This window comes from Bos javanicus, chromosome 21 (assembly GCF_032452875.1).
Source record: "Bos javanicus breed banteng chromosome 21, ARS-OSU_banteng_1.0, whole genome shotgun sequence".
Lineage (NCBI taxonomy): Eukaryota > Metazoa > Chordata > Mammalia > Artiodactyla > Bovidae > Bos > Bos javanicus.
The window spans coordinates 42,583,690-42,606,752 of NC_083888.1; the positions used below are offsets into that span (position 1 = coordinate 42,583,690).

General features: G+C 35.5%; 1 protein-coding gene across 4 annotated transcripts in view; it reads left to right on the forward strand.

Annotated features, from left to right (window-relative positions):
- AKAP6 (A-kinase anchoring protein 6) overlaps positions 1-23,063 on the forward strand; it is a 501,363-nt gene that overhangs the window by 442,776 nt on the left and 35,524 nt on the right. For all 4 annotated transcript variants that reach the window (XM_061394923.1, XM_061394924.1, XM_061394925.1 and 1 more), the window contains one exon: positions 2,885-3,100. In XM_061394923.1, coding sequence (XP_061250907.1) covers positions 2,885-3,100 — 216 coding nt within the window. The remainder of the gene's footprint in view (positions 1-2,884; positions 3,101-23,063) is intronic.

A 23,063-nucleotide genomic window follows, 5' to 3' on the forward strand; every position in this document is an offset into this window, starting at 1 on the left:
ATTTGTGTAGTCCATTTCCAGTAGACTTTTGGTTCTTGAGAGTGGGAACAGTAACTTGCTCTTTTTTGATGCCTCCATGCCTGAAATAGTGCCTAGCAGACGCAAGGTACAGTAAACATTTTAGGAGGTCTGGAGGCAGGGATGAGTTCATCTTGTTTCTGAGACTTACTTAGATTGCTTAGCTTGGGTTTCTGTTTAAAAGTGCTTTCTTCTAAAAATGTAAGCCAAAAATAGTTATAATAATCATTTTGTTCCTATGTAGTTATATTGAACATTTCTCTATACATCATTTATCATAGAAATAATGTGAACTCTACTGATTCTAAGAAACATTGCCAGCAAATCACTGATTTTATTTAGTATATGTTTGTGATTATAAATAAATATGTATATTTTAATGGTTGACATGGAAACACATTTATGTGAAAGAATGTAATTTTATCAATTATATCTCTTAGATGTAAAAAATTACTGAAAAATATGTTGCCATGTAAATTCTCAGTGTTACTCTCTCCTCTTTAAAGTAGTGTTATTTCTGAAGGGTGCATACAGGATAAATTATTAATCTAGAATATACACTGAGTTCTTTGGATATTTAAATTTTTAAATTTGCAGAATTATGGAGACATAAAAATCTGATATTTAATGTCAACAATTTTTAAGAACACCTAACACATGGTTTAAAACCCATCAACTGACTGGGGTTCAGATGTGGAGTGAGGATCATCTGGATACTTAAATACTGGATACATTCTAGATTCATATTAAAAGTTACGGCTAATCAGCTTTATGAAAATTTCCCCTAGCCACCTCACATGTCCTGTTTCAGAACTTTGAAAACACCTGTGAGATGAATAAAGCCTGTTTGGGCTGCTTTGTAAATATCACCTAATGCGGCTGTGCTAACGCCACATGTACCTTTACTGCCATCCCTGGCAAATTCCCATTCAGCTAAGAAACATCAGGACTCTTTTTTGGCTGTAGAAATGCAGTTATTATTTTAGGCAACTTAAAAGAGAATTTTGCAAGATCCAGTTTGGCAGCATGGAACATCTCTTTTGATTTTCTAGCCCCCCACCCCCGCTTTTTTAACAAATTAATGACAAGCACAAACAAAAAGTAAAATCTTCTCTATATATATTCATAAAACTCTTCTGAAGCAATCCCAGTGGCTATATTATTATGTCATCTTGAAGTGTTGTACTTTGGGTGAAAAATTGACAGGTATTAAGTGGACTTAATAGTTTGACTTGCTCAACAGTTGTTCTAGAGCAAGAGAGTAAATTGAAGGGTATGTGTGTGTGTGAGAGAGAGAGAGAGTGAAATAGAGGGAAAGAGAGAAAGCATGTAAAAGAGAAAGTCAGCAGAATTGGAGGAGGAGATGGAAACAATGCCTGCTGCTTTGGTAGACTCTTTTAAGTTTTATCTTTGATTGTGTAGGAGTTGCCCTCCATTCAGCATTGAACTAATGAATAGTGTCAGTAAAGAAATTTGTCAGACCTGGTGGTTCTATCAGGAGTTATATAAGGAAAATAGTAATGAACCCTAGGAAAATAAATAAGGCTAAGTTCAAGAAACATAACTGAAAATGCTGTACTGGTATAAATTGGATAATAAAATTCCTGGTCATATTTTGCTATAAATAGAGGTGTGGGAATTTGTCATTCTCCTTATTTAAAATTCAGAAATATTAAAGGTACAGGGTTCTCTCATTACAGAAATAATAGAATTCCAGCTATTACTGAGTTAGGGTCGTTTAAATGGCTATAGCATGTATTATATCAATAAATGGAACATCTGTATGAAACGTCCACCTGCTGATCTACTACCACTCTGTGCACATTTCAGTGAACCGCACTTAATCATTTTAAGACTTCTTCTAATGAAGCCTTATCTAGATTAACATTTTAAGCACAAATACTTTCAGGCATTAAAACTCTAGCACTAAATTAAATTGCATTGTCTTGTTTACCCTTGTTGATTAATAAGCAATCTGTTAACTGTTAGAACAGTCCAATTGTAGTAGTAGAGCAAGATTAGTAATTCAGTGATGTTTGTGGATATAATCATTTCTCCTGAAGGCTTTGAATTAGAATATCACTTATACACTATCCGTAGGCAAAGAAAAGATACAATATTTTAAGACATGTTTGCCCACTATTTTGCTTGAATCATTCAGCTTAGGGTCACTGCAGCAATACAAAAGCTTCTGGGGGCAAAATGTTATTTTGATGTATGCATATCCTTCTTAAATAGCGTGAATGTCTATTAAGAGAAACACAGAGACTAACAAATAATGCAATAATCATCCTGTATCCTAATTTCTGTTTTCAAAACATTATTGCTTTGTTAATCAAGTTTCGGAAGAGAAATGTTGCTTACCATATTTTTTCAAATAATAGCTGTTATATATCAGTTTTTTTGCAATCTTATTTAACTTATTTCCAGTTAGTAGAAAAGTAAACTTTTAGCTGCAGAGAATCTAGGAGAAAATTTGGAAATATCCCATTTATTTGGGAGGACTTTTCTGTCTTTTGTATTTTCTATGACCTTGAAACAAAGCATGGCAATCTGTTTGGCATTCATATGACCTAAATGATTTATTTCACTAAGTTAATCACCTAGGTATCAAAGACAGACCCAACATTTTAGATGTAGAAATAAGTTTAAAAAGCGGGGGAGAGGAGGAGAAGAATGAGATGAAGCAAAAATCACTTGGGTAGAAGATATGCAATCCAAAAGTAACTCCAGAGGCCTTCTTGTCCCATTTATTCATGGTTGAGCATATCCCTACGATTTAAAATTATGATGGAAGAGGATGTTGTATGTTTAAGGGAACTCTGTCCTGTAAACGCTCATGGATTGGTCCCTCTTTGCATTGCAGTCCCTCTGTCGTGAAATCAAGCAGCGACGTCGCGGAGTGGCCTCCATCCTGCGTTTATGCCAACATCTTCTGGATGACCGGGAGACCTGCAACCTGAACGCAGACCACCAGCCCATGCAGCTGATCATTGTAAATCTTGAAAGAAGGTGGGAAGCCATTGTCATGCAAGCCGTCCAGTGGCAAACACGGCTGCAAAAGAAGATGGGAAAGGAATCTGTGAGTGATAGTTTCTTTTTTAAATCATGATACTCTCTCATTTTTCTCAGAAAAACATTCTTTCAGGACTTGGAAAATATGTTCCTCTTAACAGTGGTTTTGCTAATTAAAGGAATAGTTATCTCCAACCTCTAAAAGAAACTCCATTTATCATAACACAGAGATTCATTTGCCTACTAGTAAGATGAATCTTAGTCTCATTGTCTTTTAGAGAAATCATATGGAGACTTCACTTAACTTTACCAAACTAAGCCATTAATTCTTTCAATCATTCCTTCACCAACAACATTGCTAATCATACAATACACCATGAAGATTTTGCTAGGAGACGGCTTACCACTCTCAGAGCTTATAGAGTCGCATGTATGCTCTACAGACAAGGCAATGAAGTAAAGTATGCCACTTGCCTTTTCTTTCCATGAGAGGAATTCACACTGTCCATGTGTAAAACAGTCTCCATTGTTCCTGCTTAGAGCTCCTTCAAATAGAGATGCATTGCTGAGAACTAGCAAGTTTCCTCTGAGAGTTTTAATGCAGTGCTCAAGGTAGAGGTGTGGACTGCTTTTAAGAATTTTCCAAATTGACTATAAACTCAGGCTATTGCTAGATGAAGGAAAAATATATAACTAGAGTTGTTTTATTATAATATAGAATACACACTTATCCAGAAAACCTTCATATCCTTAAGGGAAAGGATTTATAGATGAAAATATTGCATTCCCCAAAGGACCTTGAAGTTAGTGTCTGTTAGTTCAAGGCCTAATTCTCATGTTTGACTTACATAAGTGAAATACACATGTATATAGATACAATGGAAATTTTTTCTTGTGTATTTATATCATCAAGTCTATGTTTTCAGAGAGTCCAAGATTCAAAATTGAAAAATCAAATATTGCCACTGAATCAAATGTTGCCACTGAAAAATAGTCTTCTCCTATGAATTCTAATTTTAACAAAGCCTTAATATTTGCTATCTGATATGTTTGTCATTGGGAACTGGGAACAGGAGGGACAGTGAATCAGTAAGCCTTCTCACTCTTTTTGCAACTGTAGTTACGCTGAGTCTAGGGGATGATTTTATCATTAATAGTTCACTTCAATTGTTTTGTGCTGAAGTTGCTAAATTTCTTAAGATGTCCAAGTTATTACCAGCAATCAGATTCTATATAATTGGATGTCTTTTCTTAAAATGACCTGTCTGTTGTGAAGCTATTTAGTTAGAGTTCTTTCTTTTCTTTCTTACTTTTTTGTAAAAGAGGTTATTTTTTATCTATAGTTTGAAACATCTAAGCATAGTAGTGACCCTAATAAAGTTTACATAAAAAGCAATTGCCCCTGGAGAAGCTCTAACATTAGAAGCATTCAGGCTGCTTTGGAGGAGACAGAACTGTGTTTCTTTGGAGATTTACTTGAAATCGTATGATCAGGGATACAGGAGTGGACCTCTGCAGACTAGCTGTGGACATTTTTATCCTACTTCTGTGGTATAGGTAAGCTTTAGCTTTGAAATATTGGCTACTTCTTAGAGGCTCAAGCTACTAAGAGAAGTAGATAAACACTACAGGTGGACCAAATCTCCCCTTTTCTGTAGGTTGGATGCTGGACGTGTAGGTTTTCTGGAATCCTGAGGTAGCAAATAAGGTCCTCTGTGCTAAACAAGTTGATAGTCCTCGAGAAAGGGAGAGAAGAGTAGCAAGCGGCACTAATGTCAACAATGCAGTGAATACCATGTACCTCAAAATGTTGGAACTGTTTCTGACTTCTGATCTCTGTTGGTTGGGTAAAGAGTCCAGGTTGCTTTGTTGAGCAAACAAGTATTTCACCCATGTGGAGGCTGCCTTTGAAGAGACTCAGAAGCCTCTAAGTGGTCTGTTTGCTTTTTCATCCGGTGTCCCTGCGCCTATGCCATCCTCTTCTGTGCACAGGAACATTCAATGCTGTATTTCCAGGGTCTGGGACATACCCGCATATAGTAGATTTTAATAGAAATTTGCTAAATGAATGAACACACTCTTTTATTTCATAATTTTCTTTCATTCTGGCATTTGGTCTAGAGTTGCTATATTAATTCTTAGTGTTCATATTCTCAAAAAAATGGCTTTGAGTATGATGTTCCTATTTGAGTATTTCACTTTCATGAGATCACCAAGCAGATGACTTTTAACCTTTGTTCTTGAAGGTAGGGTTAGTTTTTCCAGGTTCTAAGATATGATGTGAACTCCCCCATGGTATTCTCTTTTCTTCAAGTTTTTTCTGAAGGAAATTCTCTATGAGGTATTGAATGAAGTCATTCTGAAAGGGCAGGCTAGGTTCTGGCACTTAGAATTGGAGGCTCTAACTCTGTGTTTTGTAAAATTTTCTTAATCAGTCACTTTGGAAATAGCTTGTTTAAGAGACGTCACCTAATCGTCTGTCCAGTACTCCTCATTTTTTGATGTCACTTCTATTTGTGTGATGATTTAATTACTGTTGATCTTCTCCACTAGTCTGAAGGAAACAGCCACATTTCAGTTTCTCCTCACCTTTACATTCCTAAAAACCCCACATAGCGTGTAGGACTTAATAGGTACTCTGTAGTATTTGTTAAACAAATGAATTTTCTCTAAGTGATACTCAATAATAATCAGTGTTAGAGATTCAAAAGTAAGCAAGACATCTTCCTTCTCCAGAAAATGTGTAGTTAATGCAAATATACAAAGAACAATAATGCTAGGTCTCTTGAGGTAATTACTGGCTTCAAGTTTAGAGTTAATACTGACAGAATATGGAAAATCTTTCCTTAATATTCAGAAAAATTCAGATAAAAGTAAAAATGTCAGTTAAGTAAGCTTCTCTAATTCTCCTAACTAGGTAAATAATGAATCTCTCTCTCTTTTGAACTGGAAGAAAGCAAGAGATCTTTTATTAAATTCTGGGAGTTAAAACAGACAAAACTCAAAAGCATCTTTCTCACTTATCATTGGGATTTGAAATTACGTAATTATTTGACCAACTCCACTTTGTTCTTTCTACATTCAAGCTCTTTCCACAGACTTACTTTGGATTATTTTGTGTTACCTGTAAAACTAATCTCTGTGTATACTTTTTATAGTGTAATACTAATTTTCATTTAAATCATATGTTTTTATTTATCTTCTCCTTCTTTTTTTCTTTATGAACTAAAGAAGCTTGAATTTTGTTGCTTTGACTTCTTTATATGATTAAGGCTTTACATTTTGGTCAACAGAACCATCTGCCTGTATTACCTTAGAGTATCCCATTTCCCAAAATATTGTTCTGAATTTGTGATGTATTTATTATAGAGGACTAAGATTTTCATTATTTGAACAGTTTGAATTTCACTTCCTACCACTGATACAAATTAAAATATATGAGACAATCCATGAAAACAATACAAAGCCATATCAGTATAAATCCACTCAGAATAATCTATAATAATTTATGAATTCAGTCAGATAATCTTTAGCAAGGGGAAGATAACTCCTTGAGTTCAGTCACTCAGTCATGTCTGACTCTTTGCAACCCTATGGACTATAGCATGCCAGGTTTCCCTGTACAACATCAACTCCCAGAGCTTACTCAGGTCCATCATGTCGGTGATGCTATCCAACCATCTCATACTCTCTCATCTCCTTCTCCTCTGCCTTCAATCTTTTCCAGCATCAGGATCTTTTCCAATGAGTCAGTTCTTTGCATCGGGTGGCCAAAGTATTGGGGTTTTAGCTTCAACATCAGTCCTTCCAATGAATATTCAGGACTGATTTCCTTTAGGATGGACTGGTTAGATCTCCTTGCAGTCCAAGGAACTCTCAAGCGTCTTCTCCAACACCACAGTTCAAAAGCATCAGTTCTTCAGTGCTCAGCTTTCTTTATAGTCCAACTCTCACATCCATACATAACTACTGGAAAAACCATAGCTTTGACTAGACGGACCTTTGTTGGCGAAGTAATGTCTCTGCTTTTTAATATGCTGTCTAAGTTAGTCATAACTATTCTTCCAAGGAGCAAGTGTCTTTTAATTTCGTGGCTGCAATCACCATCCGCAGTGATTTGGGAGCCCCCCCAAAATAAAGTCTGTCACTGTTTCCATTGTTTCCCCATCTATTTGGCATGAAGTGATGCTGTAAGAGCAATATTGCATAGGAACCTGGAATGTTAGTTCCATGAATTGAGGCAAATTGGAAGTGGTCAAACAGGAGATGGCAAGAGTGAACACTGACATTTTAGGAATCAGCAAACTAAAATAGACTGGAATGGGTGAATTTAACTCAGATGACCATTATGTCTACTACTGTGAGGAAGAATCCCTTAGAAGAAATGGAGTAGCCATCATAGTCAACAAAAAATTCCGATATGCAGTACTTGGATGCAATCTCAAAAACTACAGAATGATCTCTATTCATTTCCAAGGCAAACCATTCAGTATGACAGTAATCCAAGTCTGTGCCCTGACCAGTCATGCTGAAGAAGCTGACATTGAATGGCTCTATGAAGACTACAAGACCTTCTAGAACCAATACCCAAAAAAGATGTCCTTTTCATTATAGGGGACTGGAATGCAAAAGTAGCAAGTCAAGAAATACCTGGAGTAATAGGCAAATTTGGCCTTAGAGTACAGAATGAAGCAGGGCAAAGGCTAATAGAGTTTTGCCAAGAGAATGCACTGGTCATAGCAAACACCCTCTTCCAACAACACAAGAGAAGACTCTACACATGGACATCACCAGATGGTCAATACCAAAATCAGATTGATTATATTCTTTGCAGCCAAAGATGGAGAAGCTCTATACAGTCAGCAAAAACAAGACTGGGAGTGGACTGTGGCTCAAATCATGAACTTATTGCCAAATTCAGATTTAAACTGAAGAAAGTAGGGAAAACCACTAGACCATTTAGGTATAACCTAAATCAAATCCCTTATGATTTTTTTTTCCTTTAAAAATTTTTTAAAAAATTTTTATATTTTTTAAACTTATTTATTTTAATTGGAGGCTAATTACTTTACAATATTGTAGTGGTTTTTGCCATACATTGACATGAATCAGCCATGGGTGTACATGTGTTCCCCATCTTGAACCCCCCCCACCCACCTCCCTCCCCATCCCATCCCTCAGGGTCATCCCAGACTGGCAAATCCCTTATGATTATATGGTAATCCCTTATGATTATATGGAAATAGATGAAAGGGATTAGATCTGATAGACAGAATGCCTGAAGAACTATGGACGGAGGTTTGTGATACTGTACAGGAGGCAGGGATCAAGACCATCTCCAAGGAAAATAAATGCAAAAAAGGCAAATGGCTGTCTGAGGAGGCCTTGCAAATAGCTGTGATAGAGGAGAAGTGAAAGGCAAAGGAAAAAAGGAAAAATATAGCTATTTGAATGAGAGTTCCAAAGAATAGCAAGGAGAGAGATAAGAAAGCCTTCCTCAGTGGTCAGTGCAAAGAAATAGAGGAAAACAATAGAATGGAAAAGTCTAGAGATCACTTCAAGAAAATTAGATATACCAAGGGAACATTTCATGCAAGGATGGGCACAATAAAGGGCAGAATTTTTATGTACCTAACAGAAGCAGAAGATATTAAAAAGAGGTGGCAAGAGTACACAGAAGAACTATACAGAAAGATCTTCATGACCCAGATAATCACGATGGTGTGATCACCAACCTAGAGCCAAACATTCTGGAATGTGAAGTCAAGTGGGCCTTAGGAAGCATCAGTACGAGCAAAGCTAGTGTAGGTGATGTAATTCCAGGTGAGTTATTTCAAATCCTTAAAGATAATGCTGTGAAAGTGCTGCACTCACTATGCCAGCAAATTTGGAAAAGTCAGCACTGGCCACATGACTGGAAAAGGTCAATTTTCATTCCAATCCCAAAGAAAGGCAATGCCAAAGAATGCTCAAACTACTGCACAATTGCACTCAGCTCACATGCTAGCAATGTAATGCTCAAAATTCTCCAAGCCAGGCTTCAACAGTACATGAACCGTGAACTTCAGATGTTCAAGCTGGATTTATAAAAGGCAGAGGAACCAGAGATCAAATTGAAAACATCTGTTGGATCATCTAAAAAGCAAGAAATGTACCAGAAAAATATCTGTTTCTACTTTATTGACTATGCCAAAGCCTTTGATTGTGTGGACCACAACAAATGTGGAAAATTCTTAAATTGATAGGAATACCAGACCACCTGACCTGCCTCTTGAGAAATCAATATGCAGGTTAGGAAGCAACAGTTAGAACTTGACATGGAACAATAGACTGGTTCGAAATAGGAAAGGAGTATGTCAAGGCTGTATATTGTCACCCTGCTTATTTAACTTCTATGCAGAGTACATCATGAGAAATGTTGGGCTGGATGAAGCACAAGCTGTAGTCAAGATTGCCAGGAGAAATGTCAATAACCTTTGATATGCAGATGACACCACCCTTATGGCAGAAAGTGAAGAAGAACTAAAGAACCTCTTGATGAAAGTGAAAGAGAAGAGTAAAAATGTTGGCTTAAAGCTCAACATTCAGAAAACTAACATCATGGCATCTGGTCCCATCACTACATGGCAAACAGATGGGGAAACAATGGAAACAGTGACAGACTTTATTTTGGGGGGCTCCCAAATCACTGCAGATGGTGACTGCAGCCATGAAAATAAAAGACACTTGCTCCTTGGAAGAATAGTTATGACTAACCTAGACAGCATACTAAACAGCAGAGACATTACTTTGCCAACAAAGGTCCCTCTAGTCAAAGCTATGGGTTTTTCCAGTAGTCATGTATGGATGTGAGAGTTGGACTATAAAGAAAGCTGAGCACTGAAGAACTGATGCTTTTGAACTGTGGTGTTGGAGAAGACTCTTGAGAGTTCCTTAGACTCCGAGGAGATCCAACCATTCCATCCTAAAGGAAATAAGTCCTGGGTGTTCATTGGAAGGACTGATGTTGAAGCTGAAACTCCAGTACTTTGGCCACCTGATACAAAGAACTGACTCATTGGAAAATACCCTGATTCTGGGAAAGACTGAAGGCAGGAGGAGAAGGGGAGACTGAGGATGAGATGGTTGGATGGCGTCACCAGCTCAGTGGACAGGAGTTTGAGTAAACTACAGGAGTTGGTGATGGACAGGGAGGCCTGGAATGCTGCAGTTCATGGGGCTGCAAAGAGTTGGACATTACTAAGAAACTGAACTGAACTGATCAGTCCGGATGCAATGATCTTAGTTTTCTGAATGTTGAGTTTTAGGCCAGCTTTTTCACTCTCCTCTTTCACTTTCATCAAGAGGCTCTTTAGCTCTTCTTTGCACTTTAGTTCTTCTAAAAGCGTCTTTTAATTTTAATTCTGCCATAAGAGTGGTGTCATCTTCTTATCTGAGGTTATTGACATTTCTGCAGGCAATCTTGATTCCAGCTTGTGCTTCATTCTTGATAACTCCTTGATGGAAGCCTTCGACTTCTTCCTCTAAAAAGATATAGGCAGTCTTCCACTTCCGCCAGGATAAAGGATCAGTACCTTTATACCTGAAATAATTTAAAAACTGGACAGAAACCACAATTTCAAGACCTTGAATACCAGGCAGTGAAGAGATGTGAAATGATTGAAGTGATACTATGGTTACTCAAATTTCTGCCTAGAGAGAATTTCCAGGTTGCTGTGTACAAAGAAGAAATCCTTGCAGAGCCTAACATTCTCCCTGGATTGAGAAGACAGGTCTGGGAGTCCGATGAGGATAGGGCAGCTACAATTGCTACAGGCATATCACAGAGAGGAGAGAGCTGCACAGAGAGATGGCTCTAGAGCTATCAGAGTGATCCTCTTAAGTCTTCAGAGAGGGAACCCCCTGAAAAAATTAGAGGGAACAATCCGTGAAGCTTACACACAGCTAGGAATACTTCCTTTTCCTATCAGTCACAGTAGAAACCCTTATCATTCACAGGGCCTGTGACAGAGTACTAAGAACAGTTTTACATTTGTAATGCAAATTAGACTAAATGCTGTGTGTGTGTGTGTGTGTGTATGTGTATATGTGTATGCATGCACACACGCTCAGTTTCTTCCTACTCAGTTTCTTTCCTACTCTACCATGGAGTGTAGCCTACTAGGCTCCTCTTTCCCAGTAAGAATACTGGAGTAGGATGCCATTTTCTCCTCCAGGGGATCTTTCTGACCCAGTGATCAAGCCTGCGTCTTCTGCATTGGCAGGTGGGTTTTTTTTAATCACTGAGCCACTTGGGAAGTCTTGCCCAAAAAGCTTTAAAACAAAACCTGAAAAGATCAAACTCTTTAAAAGTAATTTAAATATATCTCAGTACAACACTCAAGAATGCTTATTGGCATCTGAGTATCCAGCATCCAGTAAGGTAGAATTTGCAATATCTGCCATCCAGTTAAAAGCTACCAGCATACATGTTTATTCCTATGGCTATTTCATGTTGACGTATGGCAGAAATCAAGCCAATATTGTAAAGCAATTATCCTTCAATTAAAAATAAATAAATTCTTTTTAAAAAGTTACCAGCATACAAAGAAAAAGTAAAATATATTTGATAATGAGGAGAAAAATTCAATCAATAGAAGCAGATACAGAAATGACAAATAATAGTTAATAAAGAACATTAAAAGTTATTCTACTTGCATTCCATATGTTCAAAGAACTAGAAAATATATTGAGCTTATTAACTAGAGACATTGAAAATATCTGTCTAAAATCAAACTTCTACAGATGAAAACTATAATAACTGAGATGAAAAATACACTGAATAGTATTAGCAACCAATTAGACATTGCACAAGCAACAATTTATAAATCTGAAAACATAACAATAGAAACTGTCAGAAATGAAACAGACAGGAAAAAAAGCCAAAAAGATAGCATAAGTGAGTTGTGAGATAACTTCAGGCAGGTTAGTATATATCTAATTGGAATCATTAAATTCAAAAAAATTGAAATTATTTCAAGCATCTTTTCTGATCACAATGTGGTATTATTAGATGTCAACTATAGGAAAAAAATATTAAAAATACAAACATATGGAGGCTAAACAACACACTTCTGAATAACCATCAAATCATGGAAGACATCAAAGGAAATCAAAATGTGCATAGAAACAAATGAAAATGAAAACACGACAACCCAAAACCTATGGGATTCAGTAAAAGCAGTGCTAAGTGAAAGGTTCATAGCAATACAAGCTTACCTCAAGAAACAAGAGAAAAATCAAATAAATAACCTAACTTTGCACCTAAAGCAACTAGAAAAAGAAGAAATGAAGAACCCCAGGGTGAGTAGAAGGAAAAAAAATCATAAAAATTAGGGCAGAAATAAATGAAAAAGAAACAAAGGAGACTATAGCAAAAGTCAACAAAACTAAAAGCTGGTTCTTTGAGAAGATAAATAAAATAGACAAACCATTAGCCAGATTCATCAGGAAAAAAAGGGAGAAGAATCAAATCAACAAAATTAGAAAGGAAAATGAAGAAATCACAACAGAGAACACAGAAATACAAAGGATCATAAGAGACTACTATCAGCAACTACATGCCAATGAAATGGACAACTTGGAAAAAATGGACGGATTCTTAAAAAAGTATAACCTTCCCAAACTGAACCAAGATGCAATAGAAAATCTTAACAGACTCATCACAAGCACAAAAATCCAAACTGTAATAAAAAAATCTTCCAGATCAGATGTCTTCACAGGCGAATTCTACAAAAAATTTAGAGACGCACTAACACCTATGCTACTCAAACTCTTCCAGAAAATTTCAGAGGAAGGTAAACTCCCAAATTCATTCTATGAGACCACCATCACCCTAATACCAAAACCAGAAAAAAATGCCACCAAAAAAGAAAACAGATCAATGTCACTGATGAACATAGATGCAAAAATCCTCAACAAAATTCTAGCAAACAGAATCCAACAGCATATTAAAAAGATCATACATCATAACCAAGTGGGCTTTATCCCAGGGATGCAAGGATTCTTCAAATTTCACAAATCAATCAATGTGATACACCACAGTAACAAATTGAAAGATAAAAGCCATATGATTATCTCAATAGATGCAGAGAAAGACTTTGACAAAATTCAACACCTATTTATGATAAAAATTCTCCAGAAAGCAGGCATACAAGAAACATACCTCAACATAATAAAAGCCGTATATGATAAACCCACAGCAAACATTATCCTTAATGGTGAAAAATTGAAAGCATTTCCCCTAAAGTCAGGAACAAGACAAGAGTGCCCACTCTCAACACCACTATTCAACATAGTTTTGGAAATTTTAGCCACAACAGTCAGAGAAGAAAAAGAAATAAAAGGAATCCAGATTGGAAAAGAAGAAGTAAAACTCTCACTGCTTGCAGATGACATGATCCTCTACATAGAAAACCCTAAAGACACCATCAGAAAATTACTAAAGCTAATCAATGAATATAGTAAAGTTGCAGGATATAAAATTAATACACAGAAATCCCTTACACTAACACTAACACTAAATCCCTATACACTAACAATGAGAAAACAGAAAGAGAAATTAAGGAAACAATCCCACCCACCATTGTGACAAAAAAAAAAAAAATACTTAGGAATAAATCTACCTAAAGAAACAAAAGACCTATATATAAAAAACTATAAAACACTGATGAAAGAAATAAAAGATGACACAAATAGATGGAGAAATATACTATGTTCATGGATCAGAAGAATCAATATAGTAAAAATGAGTATACTACCCAAAGCAATCTATAGATTCAGTGGAATCCTTATCAGGTTACCAATGGTATTTTTCACAGATCTAGAACACATAATTTCACAATTTGTATGGAATTTCCAAAAAAAAACCTTGAATAGCTAAAGGAGTCTTGAGAAAGAAGAAAGGAACTGGAGGAATCAACCTGCCTGACTTCAGACTATACTACAAAGCTACAGTCATCAAGACAACACAGTACTGGAACAAAGACAGAAATAGAGATCAATGGAACAAAATAGAAGGCCCAGAGATAAATCCACACACCTATGGACACCTTATCTTTGACAAAGGGGGAAAGAATATACAATGGAGAAAAGGCAATCTCTTTAACAAGTGGTGCTGGGGAAACTGGTCAACCACCTGTAGAAGAATGAAACTAGAACACTTTCTAACACCATACACAAACATAAACTCAAATTGGATTAAAGATCTAAGTGTAAGACCAGAAACTATAAAACTCCTAGAGGAAAACATAGGCAAAACACTCTCTGACATAAATCACAGAAGGATCCTCTATGACCCACCTCCCAGAGTAATGGAAATAAAAGAAAAAAAAATAAACAAATGGGACCTAATTAAACTTAAAGGCTTTTTAACAATGAAAGAAACTATAAGCAAGGTGAAAAGGCAGCCTTCAGAATGGGATAAAATAATAGCAAATGAAGCAACTGACAAAGAATCTCAATAATATACAAGCAGCTCATGCAGCTCAATACCAGAAAAATAAACAACCCAATCAAAATATTGGCCAAAGAACTAAACAGACATTTCTTCAAAGAAGACATACAGAGGGCTAACAAACACATGAAAAGATGCTCAACATCACTCATTATCAGAGAAATGCAAATCAAAACCACAAATAGGTACCATCTCATGCCAGTCAGAATGGCTGCTATCAAAAAGTCTACAAACAATAAATGCTGGAGAAGGTGTGGAGAAAAGGGAACCCACTTATGTTGGTGGGAATGCAAACTAGTACGGCCACTATGGAGAACAGTGTGGAGATTCCTTAAAAAAAACTGGAAATAGAACCGCCACATGACCCTGCAATCCCACTGCTGGGCATACACACCAAGGAAAGCAGAATTGAAAGAGACATGTGTACCCCAATGTTCTTCACAGCACTGTTTACAATATCTAGGACATGGAAGTAACCTAGATGTCCATTGGCAGATGAATGGATAAGAAAGTGATGGTACATATAGACAATAGAATATTACTCAGCTATTAAAAAGAACCCACTTGAATCAGTTCTAATGAGGTGGATGAAACTGGAGCCTATTATACAGAGTGAAGTAAATCGGAAAGAAAGACACCAATATAGTATATTAACACATATATATGGAATTTAGAAAGATGGTAACAATGACCCTATATGCGAGAAAGCAAAAGAGACACAGATAAAAAGAACAGACGTTTGGACTCTGAGGGAGAAGGCAAGGGTGGGATGATTTGAGAGAATAGCATTGAAACATGTATATTACCATATGTGAAATAGATGATCAGTCCAAGTTCGATGTATGAAACAGGGCACTCAAAGCCGGTGCACTTGGACAACCCAGACGGATGGGATGGGCAGGGATGTGGGAGGGGGTTCTTGATGGGGAACACATGTACATCCATGGCTGATTCCTGTCAATGTATGGCAAAAACCACCACAATATTGTATAGTAATTAGCCTCCAATTAAATAAATTAATTTTTTTAAAAAAAGGACAGAGGGGCAAACAATTTTTGAAGAAATAATGACCATAATTTTACAAATTTGATGAAAACTATAAACCCACAGATCCAGAATGTCAACAAACTCTAAGCCCAGGAAACTTGAAAAAGACTACAACAGTGATAAGAAAAATATCTTCAACGTATCTGGCATGGTGGGTGGGGAATACATTATATACAGAAGCATAAGAAGAAAGAGTTATTGCATACATTTTTCAGAAATAATTAAAGTCAGAAGACAGTGGAACAACATTTTTAAAGTATTGGAAGAAAATAACCCAGAATTTCACACAGAAAATGCTCTTTTAAAAGTAAGACAAAAATAGTTTTCAGCTATCAAAACTTTAAAAAAAATCTTCATCAAAAGACAATCAGCAGAACTGCCAGAAATGTTAAAGGAAATCCTTTCACGAAAGAATAAAATGGTATCAGTAGAAGCCTGAGTCTGCAAAAAGAAATGAAAAGCACTGGAAACATTTACTATGTGGGTTAATATGAAATTTATTTCATCTTATTTAAATTTATTTAAATGATAATAGGTTGTTGAAAACAAGATAACAATGTATTAAGGGATTTATTAATATAAGACATGTAGAAGTAATATATATAACAAAAATATCACAAAGTCCAGGAAATGGAATTATACTTTTGTATGTATGGTTCATATATCAAATGTAGTGGTATAGAATCACTTAAAGATAGATAAAATATATACTCTGACTCTTTAAAAACAGAAGGGGCTATAAGAAATAGGTCAACAAAGGAAAGGAAATCATTTTTAAAAATCTTACACAATGCGGAGAAAAAGGAAAACTGGGAGTGAAGACTAGATATAATCGATGAAAAATTGAACCAACTGCATTAATATTTCTGTTAAATTTAAATGGATTAAAGACCTCAATTAAAAGGCAATAATTTCTAGTTTGCATTAAAAATCAAGACTGAACTATATGATTCCATTTTAAGTATAAAGAAAAATTAAGTTAAAAGTAAAATGAAGAAAAAATATATATTAAACTAATACAATTAAAAGAGAGTTGGAGTGTCTACATTAATATTAAAACAATTAGAGTTCGGAGCAAATAATATTACAAGGTATAAAGAAGGATATTTTCTTAATGATAAATATGTTAATTAATCAGGAGACCATGTCATTCATTACTAAATGTGCTCTAGGAACAAAACTTACAAATTCATAAATCCAAACTGACACAGTTACAAGAAGATAAGAATATACAGTTTGGGGCAGAGAGTCCAATACTTTTCTCAATAATTGTTAGCACAAGTAGACAGAAAACCAGTAAGAATATAAAAAACTTGAGTCATACCATAAATCAGTTTGACCCAATTGACATTTAAAACACTCCATCCAATAATAGGAGAATATACACTCTTTTCAAGTGTACCTAGGACATCTACCAAAATTGACTATCTTCTGAGCTGTGGACAAGTCTCCGATTTTAAAAAATCCTTATTATATCCTATTCTTGGACTATAATGGAATTAGTTTAGAAATAAATATTAGAAGTATATTGGAGAAATCCTGAAATATTTGGAAACTAAATGCAAACATATATAATTCCTGGAACAAAGAAAAATGAAAAAGAGAAATTAGAGATTATTTTGAACTGAATAAAAATAGAAAAAATTAAAATTTGTACCAACCAAAATTTGCCAAAGTTTCAAGGAGAAATCACTGAAATTAAAAACAGAAAAAACAATAGAAAAAAGTTTATGAGAAAAAAAAAATTTTTAGATCAGTGAAACTAATAAAGATCTAGAAGACTGAACAGGGACAGAGGAGGAAAAAATATCATTATCAGAAATAAGAGAAATCACTACAGATTCTACTAATGTTGAATGAGTATAAAGGAAATGCTATGAATAATTTTCTAACATTAAATTCAATTATTTAGATAAAATATACAAATTCCTTAAAAGTTGCAGATTATTGACATTTACTCAAAATGAAATACACAACCTGAATAGTTCCATATCTGCTACATGACCATTAGTTTAAAATCTCCTTATAAAGAGAATTCCAGGCCTTGATAGCTTTATGGGTAAATTCTCCCAAATAGAGAAGTAAGAAATTGTACTAATTTTGTGCAAAATCTTCCAGAAAATTGAAAAGGAAGAAATACTTCCCAACTCAGCATTAGTCAAAGATATTACAAGAAAACTACTGACCCATATCTCTCATGAATATTCAGTTCAGTTCAGTCGCTCAGTTGTGTCCGACTCTTTGCAACCCCATGAATCGCAGCACGCCAGGCCTCCTTGTCCATCACCAACTCCCGGAGTTCACTCAGACTCACGTCCATCGAGTCAGTGATGCCATCCAGCCATCTCATCCTCTGTCATCCCCTTCTCCTCCTGCCCCCAATCCCTCCCAGCATCAGAGTCTTTTCCAATGAGTCAACTCTTCACATGAGGTGGCCAAAGTACTGGAGTTTCAGCTTTAGCATCATTCCTTCCAAAGAAATCCCAGGGCTGATCTCCTTCAGAATGGACTGATTGGATCTCCTTGCAGTCCAAGGGACTCTCAAGAGTCTTCTCCAACACCACAGTTCAAAAGCATCAATTCTTCAGCGCTCAGCCTTCTTCACAGTCCAACTCTCACATCTATACATGACCACAGGAAAAACGGTAGCCTTGACTAGATGGACCTTTGTTGGCAAAGTAATGTCTCTGCTTTTCAATATGCTCTCTAGGTTGATCATAAAAGAAAAGATATTAAAATTTTATAAAATTATCAGCAATATATAAAGTAGATAACACATTATGACCATGTGAGTTATAGAAATGCACAAGTAGCTTAACATATGACAAAGATCAATGTAATTCACCATAATCAAATAGAAAGGAAAACTATATCCCAGTGGGTGCAGAAGAAGCATTTGCCAAAATCCAACATTCTTCCTGATATAAGCTCAGAATCCTAAGACTAAAATAGGAGCTTCCTTAGCCTAATAAAGGGCATATACAGTAATTTACAACTGACATCATACTTAATGGTAAAACACTGAATGCTTTTCTTCTAACATGGTAAGGATGTCCATTTTCACCCACTTCTGTTCACCATTGCACTGGAAATTTTAGCAAGTGCAATAAAGAAAGAAAAGGGAATTAAAGACATGCTGCTTAGAAATTAAGGAGCAAATGTATTCATAAATTCTATGGTCATCTATGTAGAAAATGCTATAGAATCCCCTGAAATATCTAGAACTAACAAAGAATATAAGAAGGCTGTAGGATACAACATCAATATACTAATATAAGTTGTGTTTTTGTACTATTAATTAACAATCAAATTGAAATTGAAATCAATATCATTTACAATAGCAGCAAAAATACGAAAGGCTTAGGCATATATCTAACAAAAATATGGAAAACTGATACTCTGAAAACAAAATATTAAATGAGTGATTAAAACTATACTATACTCTATGTGCTATACTGTATTCATGGATCAGAAAGGCACAGTATTATTTCTTAATCTTTTAAAAAATTTTATTGGAGTATAGCTCACTTACAGTGCATATTAGTTAGATTCTTTTCTCCTATAGGTTATTGCAGAATATTTAGTAGAGATCTGTGTGCTATACAGTAGGTCCTTTTTGGTTATCTGACTTTTATATAGTAGTTTGTGTATATTCATCCCAAGTTCCTAATTTATCCCTCTCCCAACATGTTTCTTCTCTGATAAGCAGAAGTTTGTTTTTAATATCTGCAAAGCTGTTTCTGTCTTATAAATAATTTCATTTGTATCATTTTTAATATTAGATTCCACATATGAAGATATCATATGATATTTGTCTTTGTCTTAGTTCTCTTAATATGATGATCTCTAAGGCCTTCCATATTGCTGCAAATGGCATTATTTCATTCTTTTTATGGGTGAGTAATATTCCATTGTGTGTGTGTGTGTGTGTGTGTGTGTGTGTGTGTGTATACATATATATACCACTTCTTCTTTATCCATTAATCTGTTGATGGACATTTAGGTTGCTTCCATGTTGGCTATGGTAAATAATGCTGTTTTGAACATTGGAGTGCATGTATCTTTTTGAATTACAGTTTCTTTGGGATATAATTTCTTGCCATTTTTTACACCATAACTATTTTGGTTGGTTATCACATCATCCTGTATATTGATTTATAGTCTTATTTTTTCTTGTCATTAGAATCTGCCTATAGTTCTTTTTTATTGAATATAAGAAGAATCATATAAACAAATGACAGCACAATAGTTTTTATTACTGTACTATTTTCTATTAGTTGATCAGTCTTAAGAATTTTTTGCATAATGTATTAAAGATATAAAGACTCAAGCTAGAATTTAATTAGAGAATTATATTTGGAAGAAAATCCAATGCTTTTTTCCACTCTCATACATTGGCTCTTATATTTAAAAAAAAATAAGATGTGTTTTCATTGGAAGAAATAGAATTAAGTATTGTGATTATTTGGAAAAAATAAACCAAACAATGAGAAAAAACTGAATTAAAAAAAATAAAGGCTTGAGAAGGTAAAATATGATTTGAAAATTTTGAATAATAAAGTTCATTTTGGGTGTATATTATGAATGAAATGCTTTGGATAAAGTCATCATATATCATCACTCAACATTTTTTACTCTAAAAGTACTTCTAAAAGTAACAGAATGAGTTTTATGCAAAATTCTTTTTTGAATTTTGAATCCAAAGAGAAGAATGAAGGGGAAAATGACCTGACATTTAATTTATCCATGAGGCTTAAATGGAAAAGTATTTTCAAAGTGTTGCAAACATAAGGCTCTTCAGGTGTTAATTTGGAGATAAAGCTTGGGATTCTGTCATAAATATACCTGTTCTGCCAGTTTTTAAAATATCTTGGTGTAGTCCCAGTACTCCCTTTCCCAAGTCAGTTTCTTCTATCATCAGCAGCATATGGATAGATACTGTACCTATTTCAAAATACTCAAAATAAATCAAGACATAAACTGGTAACTAAAAGGATAGAAGATATTCCTTGGTTCTCAGAAATCTGAGAATGTGATTTTTTTAAAAAAGAAAACCTGGTGAAGATGCAAGTATCATTCTCAGTAAATGAAACTGGTTTGACAAAGTGTCAAATTGTATATATTGATGATGTTCCCAAATAATGTTCTAATTCACACCTAGATTTTTGTGGAGAAATGTCCAGGAATCAATCATAATAACTGAGGACAGCACTGGCATTGAGTGGGTAGATGTGGGGTGACAACGGCAAAGCATAGAACGATCTATGGCTTGTCTCCCACAAGCACAGTGGTGTCCCGATGGGAAATACTATATGCTATAACCATTTCAGGTGTTCTTACCATCCCATTCACACTGGGGACAGATCTCTGTAAAATATTATTGATATTATGTTTATATTTATGTCTGTAAAGTATTCAGTATAGCTCTGCTTTTTTGTTGTTGTTTAGTCACTAAGTCGGAGAAGGCAATGGCACCCCACTCCAGTACTCTTGCCAAAAAAATCCCACGGACGGAGGAGTCTGGTGGGCTGCAGTCCATGGGGTCGCTAAGAGTCGAACACGACTGAGTGACTTCACTTTCACTTTTCACTTTCATGCATTGGAGAAGGAAATGGCAACCCACTCCAGTGTTCTTGCCTGGAGAATCCCAGGGACGGGGGAGCCTGCTGAGCTGCTGTCTGTGGGGTTGCACAGAGTCAGACACGACTGACATAACACAGCAGCAGCAGTTGCTAAGTTGTGTGTGACTCTTTTGTGACCCCATGGACTGTAGCCCACCAGATTCCACTGTCCATGGGATTTCCCAGGCAAAAATACTGGAGTGGGTTGCCATTTCCTTCTCCATGGGATCTTCCCAACCCAAGGATGGAAGCTGCATCTCCTGTACTACAGGCAGATTTTTTTTTTTTTACCACTGAGCCCCTGGCAAAGTCCTATAGTTCTCCTTAGCCCTCTTCAAAGTGAAGTGAATCCAAACTTATATCTAAAGAGGAAGAAAACTTTTGTTTTTCTATCTCAGTTTCCTCCCCTAACTCATTCTATAAGGTCTCTGAATGGTCCCATCACTATTTTCTTAGCCAGAAGTAGTAGTCATTGATAGCAAATAAATCATCCTTGCTTTCCAAACAAACATTTTAGAAAGAAATATAATCTGGATTCTTTTGAAATACCTTTATTTTAGCAAGGGTACCTTTCAGTCCTTAGTGAATTTAGAGTTTTAAGTTTTTGTTTTTCACAAAATATATTTTTCCTTTTGCCCTGTTGCTCCAGAGCTCTAGCATAGAAAAAACAGAACCTTGTGTTCAGAGAACCCTGCATATTTATTGGCCTTGAAAGTATGCAACACATCTAGCCACATAATTGAAAATAATAAGGCCACGATAAATGGGATGGCCCCAGGGTAAAACACCCAAGGGATTCAATTGGTGTCACTTTGCATCAATGTCCATGCATCATGGTAATTGAGGTAACATAACCAATTACCACATTTTAATTAGAGTTCTAAGAACTTGAGAAAATTTGCAGTGATGAGACAGCTCACTTTAAAAAAGAGAAAAAGCAAAGAAAGATAGGAAGAATGAAAGAAAATGGGGGCAAATCCCACATATTTTGTTACTGAAGCTTGTTTCTTGGAAGCAGAGGTTACATAAAATGAAGTTTTGAGAGTCTTCTTTATATCTGAAGCGTTTTCTATCTCTCAGTCATAGTATTTGGTGATGCATTTTGAGATACCAACTGTGTTAAAATGCTGTCTTGTTACTAAACTAATAGCATTCTCACCCTATTATTACTGATGATTTTAGAAATTTATGCCCAGAGAAATTCTCTAGAATATGCGTTGGCTTATAATTTCATTTCCCACCTAATTGTTTCTCACCATCATAACTTGGGGATTCACTCTAAGGTTTAAGTCGGTATCTGAACACAGTGACGCGTTACTAAATCATATATTTCTCTAGCTTTGGTTGCTAAACAAAAATTGGCCTAGATTCTACTCCCCCACCTGTACCCCCACTCAAAAAATTAAAAGCAGAAAGAATTGCTACATTTAGAAAATAATTTTGACTTGTGGCAATTATTTTTATAAGGGTAGAGTTTAAGTGAAAAACCTCCTGTAAAATTTTAGTGCTGCTACATAATCAAGTAATTATGTAATTACTTATACTTAATTACTTACAAGAGAGATGGTTGTTAAAAAATGTTATACATGTCAAAAACAGCTTTCTTCTTTTAGAGTGTTTCTAGCCAAGCTTCAAATACCAAAAGGTCTTTTAAAAATCACTTCCAATAGATTTATTTTTCTTCCACAAATCCCTCACCATTATTCTTCAGTGTATGAAAGTGCATTATACACAGCTCAACATGCCCTCCCTCCTGTTTCCATTCATAATAGCCAAAGAAAGGAAGGAAGGGAAGAGGGATGAGGGAGGGTGGAAAGGCCAGGGAGAAAGGAAGAAAGAAGGAAAGAAATTATTTTAAATTGCAGTTA